General features: G+C 39.5%; 2 protein-coding genes across 3 annotated transcripts; both read right to left on the bottom strand.

Annotated features, from left to right (window-relative positions):
• Positions 1 to 306: 306 nt before the first annotated feature.
• Positions 307 to 4,463, bottom strand: sptssb (serine palmitoyltransferase, small subunit B). The gene is made up of 2 exons (XM_052078688.1): positions 4,061 to 4,463; positions 307 to 2,988 (listed from the first exon to the last, which is right to left on the bottom strand). The coding sequence occupies exon 2, from the start codon at positions 2,985 to 2,987 to the stop codon at positions 2,745 to 2,747; it is 243 nt and encodes an 80-aa protein (XP_051934648.1). The 5' UTR covers position 2,988; positions 4,061 to 4,463; the 3' UTR covers positions 307 to 2,744.
• A 2,027-nt stretch (positions 4,464 to 6,490) lies between these two features.
• Positions 6,491 to 16,196, bottom strand: nmd3 (NMD3 ribosome export adaptor). Of its 2 annotated transcripts, none has more exons than XM_052078667.1 (16): positions 16,037 to 16,196; positions 15,594 to 15,668; positions 14,096 to 14,230; positions 13,905 to 14,001; positions 13,683 to 13,763; positions 12,687 to 12,815; positions 11,702 to 11,792; positions 10,989 to 11,067; positions 10,397 to 10,493; positions 9,690 to 9,807; positions 8,851 to 8,996; positions 8,142 to 8,254; positions 7,990 to 8,062; positions 7,757 to 7,863; positions 7,550 to 7,620; positions 6,491 to 6,865 (listed from the first exon to the last, which is right to left on the bottom strand). In XM_052078667.1, exons 2-16 carry the CDS (start codon positions 15,635 to 15,637, stop codon positions 6,735 to 6,737), a joined length of 1,512 nt encoding a protein of 503 aa, XP_051934627.1. In that variant the 5' UTR covers positions 15,638 to 15,668; positions 16,037 to 16,196; the 3' UTR covers positions 6,491 to 6,734. The 2 variants fall into 2 exon arrangements, with proteins under 2 accessions (XP_051934627.1, XP_051934628.1); XM_052078668.1 differs by having other exon boundaries at positions 16,014 to 16,126.
• Between the last annotated feature and the right edge of the window lie 189 nt (positions 16,197 to 16,385).

The raw sequence follows: 16,385 nt of genomic DNA, 5'->3' as shown, positions 1-16,385 counted from the left end.
TTTTAACTTCCCCTTAATCTTGGACAAATTGCGATATACTGTGAGTATTTCTTTGCAGAGGATAAAGAATATATATATATATATATATATATATATATCAGTATTGTTATATTATTCATCTGCATGTGTTGCGCCGCTTTTAGTGTTCAAATATCCAATACATTGATGGTATTCATTTACTTGTCTGTGACATTTTGCATTGTTTTTTAGCATTAAGCGAAACAAACTTTTTAAAGCAAAACTATGTTTATTTTAAAATGTACTTTTATTTGTGACTTTTAAACTCAACAAATTACATAAAAGCTTTTTTTTTTAATAAGAGGCACCTTTTTAATTCTTGTGGCATTCAGGGATAGAAATGGTCATCATGCTTAATTTGCGTTGGGATTATGAGGGGGTCCATGGAACCAAATAGTTTGAGAACCCCTAGACCAACTATAGGGCAAGCAGTTCTTTGCTTTTCATGCAGGCCTCTTAAAGCTGTGACATGGGCCAACAAAATTTTTCCTTTTTGGGGCTGAGTAACAATGAGTAAAGCCTTATCAAAGTGAAAGCCAGAGCCCACACCTACAGTACGATGGGGCGTGCTAAATCAATATTTGCCGGTGCTCAGTGACGAGCATGCCTTCCTGGCATACCAGCAGTTAAATCACCGGAGGGATGGAGGTAGGGCCCATGCTGTAATATCATCATAGTGGACTCTTTCCCACTTATCCAAAAGGAAACATTCCACGTGCAACTTTGAAACACTTTGGATTCATTGTGTAGCTTTTACATTTGTAATTTAACATTATAGTGCATGGAACATTTTAAATCATGTGAAGTGAATTCAGAGATTAATTTCTTACCACATTATACATGCATGAAGATGTAGTAGTTGCTGAGAACTATGTAGTTCTGAATTGTTGCAACATAGCGTTTGTCACCATTTCCGTTTTCCTGATTCTTTTTTTGTTAGTTTTTTTTTGTGCATCGCTAAAACAACACCCAGTTTCATACTTGAGCATCTGCCATGAGTCATTTCCAACCGACTATATGAGCGCCGTCATTCGCATCAGTGGCTATCTGGCTCAATTACCCCCTAATTAGGCCCCTTCCTACCTCTAAACCATGCCATTAGCCCAAGCTACCCATCCACCATGTAAATTCATCTTCCTGAATGCCACAATTTAGAGAACAGTTCTGTGTTGTTAATTAAATACCGAAGCAAGATGGTGATGTGAGGTTGCCGCCTGTGAGGAGCCACGGAAACCTGTTAGCTCATGAACTAGGCTGTGAGCTAAGTGGAAACTAGCTCATGAGCTAGCTCGTGAGCTAGTTCGTGAGCGAGCAGGTGGCTAACACCTTTCACAGCAATGATCCAAAAGGATAAATTCGTGCCTCAAATATGTAGGGATGTGCAGGCATAGAAACAATGCGTGGCAAATCTAGACTATATTTTTCTTCACTTTAGAGGGACTTCAAATTTTTTTTTAATGTATTACGTGGAAATGCAGAGGCACACTGGGTGGAACAAATAAATATGAAGCTACACAACATGGTGAAGCGATCATATCCGAGTCTACTGAAAAACAAATTGTCCTAAGATCATCGTTAATGCAGAACAGAATGTAATAATGTTTTGGTAGTTGCTGCTGTTTTGGTTAGTAACAGTTTTCACGGGGGGCTACATAGTCAACCACAGTTTCACAGTTTAAAATAAAATAAACACTTTTTTTTAAGGCCACAATAATTTCCCAGATGTTTGCACCTTTTTACAGTTTCTTTTGTTTTATTTTTAATTTACTGTGGAACTACCCAATTTCAAGCTTCGTATGTATTCATTTTTAAAGCTAACTGTGGTATATCTGTGGTATAAATTATATAACAGAGGCCATTGTAAACATTTGGGTGGCCTGCAATGACATGCTGTTTTCCACGATTTGCGAAAGGGCTTGATCTCCATCCATTGCCGAGCCCAGTACAGTATTACAGGGATACACAGAGAAATGGCAAAAACCTGGGCAGGACTTGTCACAAAACGTAAAATTGTGTATTAATGAGGGTGTGCATTTAAGAGGTTACTCTTAAATGCGGGGGTTCTCGTTTACAGTTAAATTATTTTGAAAAGACTGTTGATGTGCCTCCAAAGGTGCTGCTGTTTTGGTTAGCGATGGAGCTCAAAATGGGCCCCACGGTTAACCATTAGAGAGTTTAGGATAGATGTAGCGAGAGCAGCTTGACGTAACCTCTCATGCCGAACATATGAGTAGCGTGCGCTTGCAAAAGGCGTAACGTAGTGACACCAAAACAGAACAAACCACAGCTCACAGTGAGGGTGCGAAAAGGGCAGTGAAGAGTGCAATACTACACGGGGGTGTTTAGACTTAAAAACATTTTCAGCTTGAAAATCTTTTGATTGGCTCAGAGGATAGACAGCTTTGGTTGAAGTTAGAGGTGGGCATTTGATTACCTTTGATCGATAAATTCTTCAAATGGGTGTTCTGAGTGTTCCCGCGTCACATTGAGCAGAATACGGTTGCCGGGAGGTGTGGCCGTAGTGTGGCTGTAGCTCAACTTCCCATAGCTGGCGTCACCATGTTGCTCTTCTTGACACATCAAACTAGCGGAGTGAATCAAGCAGTGTTTCAGTCGCTTCAAAACGTGATTCATCGATAATCATTTCCACACAATGAAGTTAATTCTTAATCACTCGATGCCCGTCCTTTATAAAATGAAGTTTCTGGAGGTAATTGCGAGCCATCTTAGTTCATGAGGGCCATGGTGCTCTCCGGCTGGCCGCCGCAGATGGCGGAGAAGAACTCCAACGCCAGGCGCACGTGGATAGGCACAAAGACGTAGGAGGTGTAGATCACCATTGCGACGGCCGAGAACAGGAGAGAGTTGAAGATGGACTTCTCCCAAGGCTCCAGCACGTAGATGCCGGTGACCAGAAGGTATTGGTAGTAAAGCCAAGCCAGGTACTCCATCAGGTTCTTGAATGCCATTCTGCAGGATGGATTAAAGAAGATTAGAGACAATCCATCCATTCATTCATCCATCCATCCATTTTCGGGGCGTTTTTCACCAACATCATTCGACGTCATTTAACATCATTCCATATCTTTCAGTATCCTTCGAGAGCAATCAATTTTCATTCCACATTGTTCAACAACTTTCACTTTTGTATCTGTCAATATCATTGCATATAATTCAGAATCATTCCAAATGTTTCCATTTTTTTTTCTTTCAACATTTCAGCATTCACACAAAATTCTTCCATGTTTACAGGTACAGGTAATTGAACAATACAGCGGGCTGACCACTAGCATTGTATGTAACGGATATTTGAACACAAACGGTGCATCAAGGCATGTAGACAGAACAGAATTGATTCCAAAAGTAATTTATGAAATCAGCCAGGAAGTTGAATCAACAAATCTTTACTAGCGCTAATGCATCTTTTCAAAGCAAGGGCGAACATGCTTTATTTTCAGACTGTCAGACTATTTCAGACTTCGGCAGACAACAAAAATGAAACATTTTAACCACCTATCAAGGAACAATAATGATCATGTATTCAAAATTATTAGCCACGATTTTTTTTTCAGTAGTCTTAGCAGTGGTGCACAACTTCCCGGCATGATAGCTACTGAATTGAATGTTTTGATTCCCTTATTATCCTATTATGTACATTAGAGGTAAAATAAGTATCTGTGACAGAAACAATTTTGCACATCAGAAAAGGCTCTAGGCGTTTACGACATTGCAACATGAACGAATGAATGAACGAATTAATTTATTAATTGCTGCTGCTTTCAAAGCTGCGGGTTGAGTTGCGAGGGGGCGTGGCTATCGGAGCGCGTTTTCTAGAATTTACTACCAACTCAGCACACTTATTTCAAACTTCTTATAATTCTACGTCGTGTCAACGTGTGTTTTCCAAATTTTAAGCCGCAGCATGGGCTGTATTTTTAGCCTATATTACGTGATACAATCGGCCACATTTCAATGAGAAAACAGGATCAATGGAAGTAACAACAGCACCAAAAGTGCTCAAGGTTCAAAACGAGATACTCACGTTGAAAGCAGTGACGTGTCTTGGTTATGACGTCTTATTAAAAAGCGATGATCGCGGCCGGTTTGCGACTGCGCTGATACCTTTTGCTCGGTGCGGGCACCAGGAGGGGAATAGATCTCCCTCACGAGTTTAGGTGAAACCTACATGTGGTAAAACGTGCGGAGTGACAGCAGACGACACCACACCCACTGGCTATGTGGCTTTGCTCCACCACCACGGCAACACCTGCTCACCTGGCTGACAGGTCCAGAACCATAAGACTGTAATAAGTGAGTGTTGATAAAAAGGTTAGTTCAGAGCCACAGGAAATGTCATGCCCTTTTGAACATGTACTAAACCACACTGGCATGGACTTGACAGTTTACGTATACTGTATTACTTGCAAAGTACTGCATAGTGCGCACTAGGTGGGGTATTTCTTTGCTTTGTAACAAGATGAGAATTGGGAAATCTTACATCCCCATCGCCACACTTTGCTGACCGTCTCAGTTCCTACCCTTGACAACAACAACATGCATTATTGATATGTAAACACAGACAGCTCCACCAAGGCCAAACAGTCACGCACAGGTTCACGCTGCTGTAATCTGGATGCAGGGGATGGGGTGCCCTTGTCTTGTTCTGTAGTGGAAAAAAAAAGAGCTACAACACAGTCAGAGACATGTTGTATCATCCCCTAAATAACATGAATATATGTTATGAATACTGAATAAGAAACAATTCTCTCAGGTGAATTATGTTTTGTACAATATGGTAGTTGAACATGGTCAGTGTTAAATAAAGTTATTTGGATCTTTTTTTCATTGAATCACAAAAACCTACCATTTGAATAGAGTAAAATAAGTTCAGATAAAATAAGAGTCTAAATAAGTTAGATACATAATCAGGATGTTTTTTAGCCAATCACTAATCGGAGTTTAAAAAAAAAGAATTGATCAATAATCCAATCAGGAGATGGACCAATTTAATTAAACACTTTATTATTATTATTAATCATTATTATTGACAAACCTAAAAATACTCCTGAAAACGCTTATAGACGTTCAATGCATGGAAAATGGGATAGGCAAATAACCGCGAAGCCGTGAACAAGAGTGTAGGAGGTTGCAAGGGCTCAGTTTGCACACATGCAAAGATAGCAGCGAGATGTAGGTGAAGCAAAGTAAAAAAAAAAAAAAAAAACCGCTGCACCTCAATTCCACATTGTTAGATGCCCCCATTCCCACTCAGACCCACCTCCGATTTACTTCATTCACTTTACCAAGATCAAATAACAGTTCAGGTTTTGGGAGGGAGGCGGTCCACTGGCGCTTCCTCCTTCTTCTTCCTCAATCCTCAAGGTAGAGTGTCAAACATTACACTAGTTCATTCCTCCAGCGTGAAATCACAACCATAGTTCATTTCCTCACCAAGAACACCGACTATGTGTCAGAAATGAACTATTCTATATCCGGCTAGCAGTGTCATTAAGGCACCTCCGCCAACTCCCTGGCTTCATCAAATGTACCTAAATGGCTCTTAACTCATTTTATTTGGATGCCGTCCATCTATTCTATGCTCTCAGCAAGAAGCATGCCAGCTTCGGCTTTTATTTTTGACACGACAATATTGTCATTGATTTTCTTACAACAGAGATACCATCAAAGTTCTCATATGACATCCTACCAGGTGAAAAAAACAAACCCACGCAAGAGCTGTTGAGTGATTACAATCCTTAACGTTACGTCCTTAACGTTGTTCCGGGTTAATCCTCAGGGGATATGCAAAGAGGGAGTTTTGACTGACGGTCAGTCAGTGTGATCATGTTATTTGAGCAGATCAGGAAGGCAAGCTGCCTCCTGGGATTAATAAAATACAGTGGAACTGCTGGAGTTGATTTTGTCTTGTCTTACATGTCAGAATCCCACCGACAACATTTGGGATGAAACTCATACTAAAGGTGTCACACAATAAAACTGCTCAAACATAAAGGATGGGGAGTTGTGCATTTTGCATAGGCCTCTTGTGGATAAGGCCTTCAAACACATCAGCATATAAATTAAGACGTTACCAGTAGAATATCAAATGTCAAAACTACCAAGTTGAAATTGCCAAATGACAGCACTGGAAAATAAGAGAAGCATTGTTATTGGGGGGTGAAGTGCTGTGGAGATGACTGACAGCCAATATAAAAATCATCAAACCATCTGTTTTTTTATGTCTGTATTTTGATCTTTTTCAGTGCTAATACCCATTTTGGTGCCAGTACATTGCTCTTGACAGTGCCAAAACTCAACTGCAGTGTACTGGCTCCATGGGAGCTATACAGGCAATATTGGAGCACTGACCTCAAGGTTGACTTTTGCCCATTGCAGGGAAATTGCTCTCACCATCGTTGCCTTTGATGCTACAGCACTCTCTGGTGGATGTTTCAAGCAAGGCATCCCAAAACAGTTTGCATATGGATAAATATTTATTTTTGACAGTCCCACTTACTCCAAACATGACATGATTCTTGATTGGTGATAATGTTATATCTTTAGGAAAAGTACAGGCAGAAGAAGCTCTGATGAGCCCAGGAACTGCATTATAGAGAACTTGATGGGTTTCAAGCAAAGTCTCAATTTGCGAGTTAGTAGAAATGACATGCTTGAGCTCCACTTTTGCGGGGTGGCTTTATCAGTACCCGGGGCGTCTACTCTATCATGTCATCCCCCTCGCCTCCCGTGGCGTCCGAGAGGCTGAGCTCCTCCAGCATTTCTGCCAAGGAGATACGTGGCGCACCGTCGTCATCGGTGTCGCTCTCCACTGGGATCTTTGAGGCATCTGAAATGAATTTTCAAAAACATTCAGTTGCAATACATCATGAGCACCAATGTATAAATAAACCCGAATCACAGAGTCCAGTGAGTCTCAAAGAGTGTGATGTGTGCCACAAATTGTTCGTGGGCTCTGGAGTGCTGTGCGAAACAAGGATCAATGAAATTATTAATTCATTCAAATGAGTGCATTTTCAGTTTTTCTGAATAAAACAGGGAAAAAAGGACTATTTTAGGAAGGCAACGGTATGTGAAATCTAATAGAATGACGATACAAATAAATGTTTCCTATATATAAGAGTGGTGTTAATATTCAAACGAGTGCATACTTTTACTTTGGATTACAATAAGAGTGAATATACTTTTTAGGAATGAATCTCTTGGTTCATTTTTGACCAACACTCTTACTTATTCCATGTTAATTATTATAGCTGTATTTGGAAAAGTATTTTTTTTTAGGTGGTACATGGCGGAAAGGTTTTAGGAGCACTGACAGACAATGTCTTCAAAAGAATAACGACGTTTTCCGAAAAACCGGTAGCCAACCTGCATTTATTGAATTAAAACACCACTGTATAAACACCAAGACTAAACTTAGTAACTGTGGGTATATTTTCATTGAAATCCTAAGCCAACAGTAAACGAGACAATGTTATCAACAGTGGAAAGCCTTTCGTGTCCAGCTGCTCACCTCTAAAGATGTTAACATTCTTCCTGAGAGCCTCATCCTCCTCCAGGTCCTCCAGGAAGTCCTGGAATTGTCTGAGGACACAAATGCAGAGTTAAGATAGGAAATTCAATAGTGTCAGCCAGCAGAAACCAAAAATACTAGGGTTGAAATTTGAGATGCCATTCTGCAGCTATCTTTCACTAAAAAAAAAAAAAAGCACTGGGGTACCTCTCATCATCTGTATCCATGCCCTCTCTATCTTTGGCCATCTCCTGAAGTTTCCAGTTCCTGCGTCTCACTCTGCGGCTGCGGTCAAAGCTCTTCTTGATCAGCACCTTTAAGAGTCCAGTTGATATTTTTATGACTCAAAGCGAACGCATAACTGCTGTGCTTCTGCAGAAGAGGGCAGTATAAAGTCAAAAAAGAAAATATGGCAGCGTTTCGTTTAGGAGAAATCCTACCACATCAGGTACGTGATGAGGGTTCATCTTATTCAAGAACTCGTCGTTGACATTGGAATTGGCAAAGTCGTACCTGTTGGAAACCAAACGGCAACTTGTGATCGCTCTTTTCCTCAAATGGATACGAAATGGCCCAAGTGATCAAAACTAACCCCATGACCAGGTCTCCAATGTTGAGCAGGTGGCCCAGGAATGTGCGGCAGTGGTACTGCTGACAGGTGTTCATCTCTGAAGTCTTCTGTACCCAGAGCTCAGCCAGGGTGTGCTGGAACACACGCAGGGAGGAGAATAAGAGTGTTACGGCTCTATACCGTAACCCATGAGTGACAAGTTGGGCTTTTTTTCCCCCAGACATACTTTCTTTTGGTAGGTTCTGTGCTGATTTTGTAACAACACAATATTTTGTGGATCTTGAAAGATCTGACGATATGCTTTGAAACAGCTGGCAATAAGCGAGAAAAGATATCAGTTATCAGTATTGCGCGAGTACTCCTCATCAGTAGTTGGCGCGACAATGCGGCAGTATAACACATTGGCAAATCATCATTTGCATCAGGAAAAACAGGAACATAAACACCTAGTCAAATTCTGCTTTCTTTCTCCAATTTACTGTGACAAAAGGATCAATAATTATAATCATAATAATGCATTCTGAAGGCTGTGTCACAGCAAACCTCTGTAACCCTGTGCAGTGAATACAAAAACACTTCTCTCATGCTGGCTTGAATCCCACACGCAGGTTCGGGAATAACGTAATGGCTCGCTATTGATTTTGCTTCCAAGAGAATAGCGATGCCCCCTCGACTTGACCCCCATTAATGCATTCCGTTGTGTAGCCATGTGCAAATGTCCCCCGCTCACCTTATTGGACCTCATGCCAGCTCCAACAGCCAACTTCTGGTCTCTGATGATGTCAATATCCATCACGATAAACTCCTCCAGTTGCCGTGGGTTACACAGGCTGTTAAAGGGATGGCGCCAGTATGTGCTGCTATCAACCTCGGCAACTGGGTGAAAGATTCATTATTATATAACAGGTATAATTGTGCATCATGAGTGCAAACCCGACAAAGCGAGGCTCCAATTAGTGATTTATTGTGATTCTTTACAAAGATGATATAATCGTGATGTGCTGCGTCACTCCATTTTCATACAGCACTACTGGAATAAATTAAAGCAATTAGTATAGGAAAGGTCAGGACAACGAAACAGAGGGGAAAGAAAGGAAAAATGTGCATGTAATTAATACACGAGCCATTTCTGCATTCTGTAACAACAATGGCGTGGCCTTTGAAGAGTAATTAATATCATGCATGTGGCTTTCAAGATGCCAAAATTCCACTGAGGTACATGCCAGACAGCACCAGAAAGAAAAGAGAAAAATGCAAGATGGCTACTTGCCGCCATACTTTAATTGATTCAGTAGCTCTCCCACTGAGGCGCCTTGCCGGTAACGAGCGATGACGGCTTACGTAAGAAAATGCGTTTGCCGTCTCACTAACTAAGTAAGCTCCAGATAAATCTGTCGTATTTTAAAATCACATCTTCACAAAATTTTTTAGTCGGTTCATTTAAGTCAAGGTGCCACTGTACAATCTACAAATCTACACATAAAACAACAACAGCGGCGTGTGTCCTGTAGGTGTTCCAATACAAACAAGCAACAATGTCAATTGGCCTAAAAGGCAGCCTTGACTTACTCTGCAGGGTGTTTGGGTCGATGAGGTGGATGGTGCTGGTCACACGGACGCACACGCACACTTGACCCATGTTCCCCAGGCTCTGCGCCAGCCGTGGCGACAGGCACACGACATTGTCCTGACAACAGGAGACAATTCAATTCCAAAGTGAGGAATGTGAAATTGTTGAACTGAAAAACGCTGTGTACTAAAATCTAAAAATAAACATGGCGACTATCTTGACTTCCACCCAAAGCTATATTGGAACAGTAAGACCAATGTTTATGCAACGGCTCTCATTCTTTTTTTCCCCAGCTTCTCTGTCTCCCTTCACGATTGCTTGCTTTTCCCACCCAAAGACGGCTCCAATCCATTGTAGTCTGTTATGACCTATTCTGTCAAGAACTTTGTGTTTTTTTTTAAAGTATGAAAGGCAAATTAAGCGTTGATTGAGAGACTACTGATATACTGACAAATTGATTTTGTGCTGTCAAACCCAAATTATTTCAATCGACAGTTTCTACTGATCCAATACTTTTGTAGAGGGAGTGTAGTCATATTGCATTATCTGATACATTTCAACATAGCGACCAAAGTCATTTGCTGCAAACAAACCAGTTTTGAAGTCACGGTATGATCAGATTTTTTTCCCATGTCACAACTGGATCACCTCACGTTTTTCTTAACCGTATAACCTTAGCTGGTGTGAGTGTACGTATACCGTATACCTTGCAAACAGGCACTATCTCCATCGAGTATGTGCTCTTGTAGTTGTATGTGTTGGAGTGGATGTCGTGAGAGATGAGGCGCTGGGACACTTTTGACCTTCAGATTGGAGCAAAGACCAAGTTTAGACATGCTCAGAAAAGTTGCAAGTTATAATGCACACAGTGAAAGAAAATTGTATTTGTCATCATCTTCATTTTGGTGATACACTCAATTTTCCATAGAAATTCTGTATACTGGACAAAGCATTCAAAGATAGCTGCATACTCATGAGAAGGTTTTCTCATGCACCACAGGAGTTACCTATTTTTCAAGACCCCTATTGATTTGACAGGATATGAGAACCAGTTTGACATAATCTGTGTCTTACTGTCTTATGTTAAATCGACAGGCATATTGCTTTTCATGCGACAGCAAAAGTTGCCCAGGTAAATCATCAGTAAGCTACACCAGCTAGCTCCATGTTTAACGATTCAACCCATCGAAAACTTCTAATTCTCGTCTTCGCAGCAGCAAGCGATATTGAAGCATCCTATAAATAAGTGAAATGTTTACCCATCGCCGGGCAGGCCCTTGTTTGTTTACTTAGCTCACCTGCAGGGCACTGTGCACTGGAGGAAGTCGACCATCTTCTGAGCGTGCTGCTTGGAGGCATAGTAGAAATCAATGCCCTCTAAGAGAGAACAACAACATGAACTGGTGCAGAGCCGATGAGCAACACAACAAAGACAGAGGGAAAGATGAGAGAAAATATGGTGGCCATGTGGCAGAACAAACAATGTCAGATGTGGGGAACTTTTTTTTTTACATTCTTTTAATCTTGTGTAGCACATTGGTTGGACTACTCTGGGTACAATATAAACAAAGCTGTCTTGCCTTATGCTACATTGTGCATATTATTGTGTCCAAATTTTTACCCGAAATACCACCTTCAAAAATGGCTGTCTGCGTATCACCATATGAGGAACACTAACCTACAGTATCATAGTAATAGGTACTGTTCATTAAAAATGAGGTAAAGTTTATATTCCTAAAAAAAAAATCATTATTGTAAGCCGCTGGAACATTACACAGTCCGACTTAATCAAAAAGATTAAATGCAAATGTGTAGGATTTAGAAGATAAATACCACTGAACTATACTTAGATATACTTTACTGGAAGTTTAAGCCACTGTAACATCAATTTTAATTCAGTGATTCTTTTAAATTCTAATAGAAGGAACCACTTTTGGTTCCAGTACCACACTCTGACAACCACCATCTTGGCTCGTAAAAATGCATACCATTCAAAAGAAACAAAACACACCATGAATTTCTTTGATGTTGAGGGTATTCTGGTGGAGCTTGTGCTTGAGGATTAGTTGCTCCAGATAGTAGAATGTCTTTTTGTGAAGAGTCTGTCGGAAATAAAAATAATCCTTTTTAACAAAAACAGTACAAACAAAATTGAATGGACATATGAAAACTTTTGCAGATGCTGAAAAGGCCATTTATTAAAATGTATTCCAGTCGAATTGTTAATTCAGTGATTCTTTTAAATTCCAATAGAAGGAATTTGGGGTCTGTCTCATTTTAACTGCTACACATTAAAGTCTGCAAAGTGTCAAGGTTATTAATCTTAACTGCCAATCTGGAGCAACTGCACATACTATTGAGCCACAGTATATCCCTGCAATAAATCCCTTGATAATAGGGATTATTAATTTTTATAGAATAGGTCATAAAGAGTGGTGATGTTAATGGAACTATACCAGGGCTCTAGGTTCATTTACAGTTTGTTTTTTTTTATTAATGGCTTTATTTCTTGTAATTTTTTGACTCTCATAATCATGACCTGTCATAAAAATATCAGCCTTCTTTTAGACTTTTGAAATTGTCACCTTGCATCCTAAAGCACTGACTTACCGTAATTATGCCTTTTTGTCAGAATTGGAACATTTTATTTATCTAACATTTTATTGAACATTTTTGCCTTATTTCTCATAATACACAACTTGTTAAAAATCATACGCATGAGAATACTCTCTGAATATGTGGTTTAACTTTATATTTGCAAAACCGATAAAGTTCATCAGTTTGAACATTAAATATCTTGTCTTTTTCGTGCATTCAGTTAAATATGGGTTGGACATGATTTGCAAATCAATTGTATTCAGCTTTTATTTATGATTAACACAATGTGCCAACCTGATTGAAATGGTTTGCAGACTGACTATTTGATTTTTTTCAACATCATCCAACGTCAGCTTTTAACAGAGTAAATGTGAACTCGGTGGCTCACAATCACTTACCTTCTGTCTAACTTGAACCACGGCCTTCCAGAAGTCCTTGGCCTCCACGCGGTGGCAGTCGTCGCACATTTGAGCTTGGATGACATACTCCACCACGAAGACTTGCTGTAGAATGGCACCATTCAACACCTAGGGAGGCCAAAGAAATAACTAGAGGTTTGGCGATCTGCTGTGACAACATGGCGGACAGTGGTCATCACTACGAGTGCTTAACATTTGCTTTTCTCTTCTCATATCAACACCATTCAGGAAGGAAAACAAATGACAGAACATTGAGTACTACAGTATCTCCATTTTTGTGTCACTTATACAAAAGTGTAGCTTTACCATATCCTCAACATCCTCCTGAACATTCGGCAAGCCTCCTCGCTGCCCATCTTCAAAACTCACTTGTATTCTTTGGCATTCAACTCAGCATGACTTAAGATTTGTTCTTGGTTTTACTGTTTGGTGCTTTTTGTGCATCGTAAATTGCTCCATGTACAGCACTCTGTATGCAGCGTTGGCTGTTTGAAAGTGCTCTATAAATACAGTTGACTTGACATCCTCATCTTAACGCAGGTATACATTTTTGACCTTTAATCTTTTATAGTTTACACAAATTAATTTTCCCACGACCGTGACCTGAAATGATGTGTGGAAAATTAATGTGGTAACTTCTTTATGGCAAAAATTAATGGAGAAATATTTGTGTTTGTCAATATGCACAAAGGATGCTTGGTTTACGACGGTCTCGAACCATGTGACATTTTGAGGCTATGAATGGCACACAACGAACTAGGTTTTGCAGCAGAGTAAGAATACTTGGTACAAGACGACACACTCAGTTACTGCCATTACTTCTGCCGTTTTTCTGGAAAAATTCAGAGATATAAAAACTTGCTTATCCGCCTTGGTTGGTCAATAAACACAAAGACCACATTTTGAGTGTATTTCCACTTGCCCAAAGCATAAGACTAGGCAATAATTGAGGCCTCAAAATGTATTTATCATTACCTCCTTCTGTATGGTAAGTTTCATCTTAATCCTTTTGGAGTGAGGCTCTGTCCACAAGAAACCAGCATCAATAAGTCGGACCTAGAAGAGGATAGGTGTTATGAATGAATGAAATAACAACATGCTGCATTTCATTGCCAGCCCTCCTGGTTAACATGCATCTTTGACATATTTAAGTGTCAATATGTCAATAGAAATGTCAGATATAAGAGAAACATGTACTTTGTTCATAGAGCCTTTAATTTTTTTCAGACAAAGAGTGAGCAGCTCTCTGGACTCCAGAGCACACTGCACCCATGTGGCTGGAGGCTGCAAGTACCTGCAAAAAGAAGGTGGATAAAGCAATGTTGTAATTTGGAGTCGTTGATTCATAGGCTCAATTTAGGGTTTAAAGAAAATTTCGTAGGACAAACCGTTCACATTGCTTGCAGAAATGCACTGTCACTTGCTTGGGAATTCCCTCTGAGATGTCTACCTGAGTGCGCAGACAAGCCACGCACATATTGGCCGGGTTAGGAGGAATTGGGACGCCACAAGTGCAGCACAGGCTGGGAACAATAGAAAATACAATGAACAATATTCAAGCAAATGGAGTCAACCAATATCTATAATGGCTTTCAACCTTCTAATAAATGTTGTGCCACCATAACTCCTGGGACTGTTGCAAAATATTGTATAAGAGAAATGACTACAAAGTACAAAGACTTTAATAGATATTTTATTTTATTTTTTAAAATTCTGTACTAATACGTAGCCTGAACCAAGCCTGGGCGATTAAGTGCTTTTTTTCATTTTTATTTGAATTCATTAGTGACACAAAAATATATAGATTATTTTTGTTTTGGTCTTCCATAATTCAAAGTGCATGTGTGAGCAGAAGCGTTACAAGAACAGTCACTGATCCCAACTTAGTGATTTATTGGTGATATTTGGCAAATTTATAATTAATCACCCCGAGCAACTACTTTCCAAAAGGGAAATTAATTAATTTAATTTCCACTACAAAACAGACAAGATGAGCAGAATCATTTTCACATTTTGACATTATTAGAAAAAAGACAGGTGGAAGGCATGACTGAGATGTTGCCCCTTTATGTTGCAAGAGCCATCATTTATCGGGACGGTGGCAACCTTTAACACAGATATAAGCTTCTAAGTCATTTTGACCAAGTCACCATGCACCTCACCTGTGCAAATCTACAAGAAAAAAGACCTATAGAAAGAGCCGGCAAAATCTAAGCCACGTAGTTGGACGGCTCATTTTATGACATTACAATGTTGTCGAAATATATTGAGAATTTATTTAAAGATTATGCTTATAACATAACCTTTACATGTCCCACACTGGGGAAATTTGCAGTCTACAGCAGCAAAATTGGGAGGGAAGAAAAAACAAACAAACAAAGTGTTTCATTCATAAATGTTTCAGAAAGAACTGTACACAGTTCAATAAAAGTATTTTATTAAAAAGTATAATACTGTGAACGTTTTAAAATGTATTTTTCCCTACAGAAGAAAAAACGATTACCGGTAATCTATTCTATCTATTTCTGTTGGGATATCCCAATTTGGATCGGTAATCAGGCCTGATCACATAATTTTCACCTGATCAGAATCAAGCGAAAAAGATTGCTGTTGGTTTTAAAAAAAGTAATAGTTTTTTTTTAAAGGCTATGAAGTACTTTAAAGCAACAAAATATATAAACAACGAGATGATGCAATAATTGTTACCCTGTTTACACTAGAACAATAATTGAAAAATACAGTACATTATCGTTGATTGATTTCAAAAGTAATCATCCATTAATTTGTTGTGCACAAGTGATCATATGAGACGATTAAACATTTATTTGGTTTCACCGCCGTCAAAATGAGTTTAACACCCCCTAGATTAAGAGGTTTACTACTTACATATTTCCCTGGGTGCTCGTGGCAGCAGACTGTATGTACTCCATTCTTGACAACCTGACACTTTCCTGAGGACTCCTACGGACACAATAAATAGACGATTTTGTTTTTGTTGGGACTTTCGACTTGTCTCATCGAGTTGTCAGGTTATAATTTAGTTGTCACAGTTTAACGCCACAATCATGAATGTGTGTATTTTCCGACGATTAAAACCAATGACAAAATTATTAGAACAAGCATTGGCTCTTGCGTTAATGTCAAACACTTAGCGTTAGCATAAGTATTAGCAGCTGTACTTCTAGTTCAAATTGGTAAACCCAAAAGACGCTGATGAAAAACTATGAAATAATGTCCACATGATATGTCAACAGTTGAAAATCTAGTGCGCACATAACTTAGATATTTACGACTGATATTAAATACTTAAAATGAGATTCTGCACACACTTTCAGCTCCACGTTTTTTCCATCGAGGTCCGTGGAGAAAGGCTGAGTGACGGAACTCATGGCGTGAGGACCCATAGCTGCCTTGCGTGCGCCTGAGTAAAACTAGGCAAACACTGTTTTAATTAATAAACAGAAGTATGGCCAGGGCGACTTTCCAGATGATAATAATAATAATTAAAGTCAAATATCTATCACGTGGGTCCAAAAATACTTTAAATGGTTGCAAAGCACGGTCTGACACTTGCTCTACCGTAAAGGAAGGACGCATTCATGACTATCGGAAAAATATACACAATATTGTAGTCTTTTTTTGTTTGTTTTTTGTGTTTTTCAACCAGAGTGCACACTG

The sequence above is a fragment of the Hippocampus zosterae genome, chromosome 10, assembly GCF_025434085.1.
Source record: "Hippocampus zosterae strain Florida chromosome 10, ASM2543408v3, whole genome shotgun sequence".
Classification (NCBI taxonomy): Eukaryota; Metazoa; Chordata; class Actinopteri; order Syngnathiformes; family Syngnathidae; genus Hippocampus; species Hippocampus zosterae.
The sequence above is the reverse complement of the archived record's forward strand: the minus strand, read 5'-3'. Positions and strand labels throughout refer to the sequence as shown.

Bases quoted from the DNA above. Each gene is read 5' to 3' on its own strand.
- sptssb (XM_052078688.1), bottom strand. From the start codon at position 2,987: ATGGCATTCAAGAACCTGATGGAGTACCTGGCTTGGCTTTACTACCAA.
- nmd3 (XM_052078668.1), bottom strand. From the start codon at position 16,111: ATGGGTCCTCACGCCATGAGTTCCGTCACTCAGCCTTTCTCCACGGAC. The intron at 12,816-13,682 runs GTAATGATAAAT...TGGCCTCCCTAG, and splicing joins AACTTACCATACAGAAGGAG to GTGTTGAATGGTGCCATTCT. The intron at 8,063-8,141 runs GTTAGTTTTGAT...GGTTTCCAACAG, and splicing joins ATTGGAGACCTGGTCATGGG to GTACGACTTTGCCAATTCCA.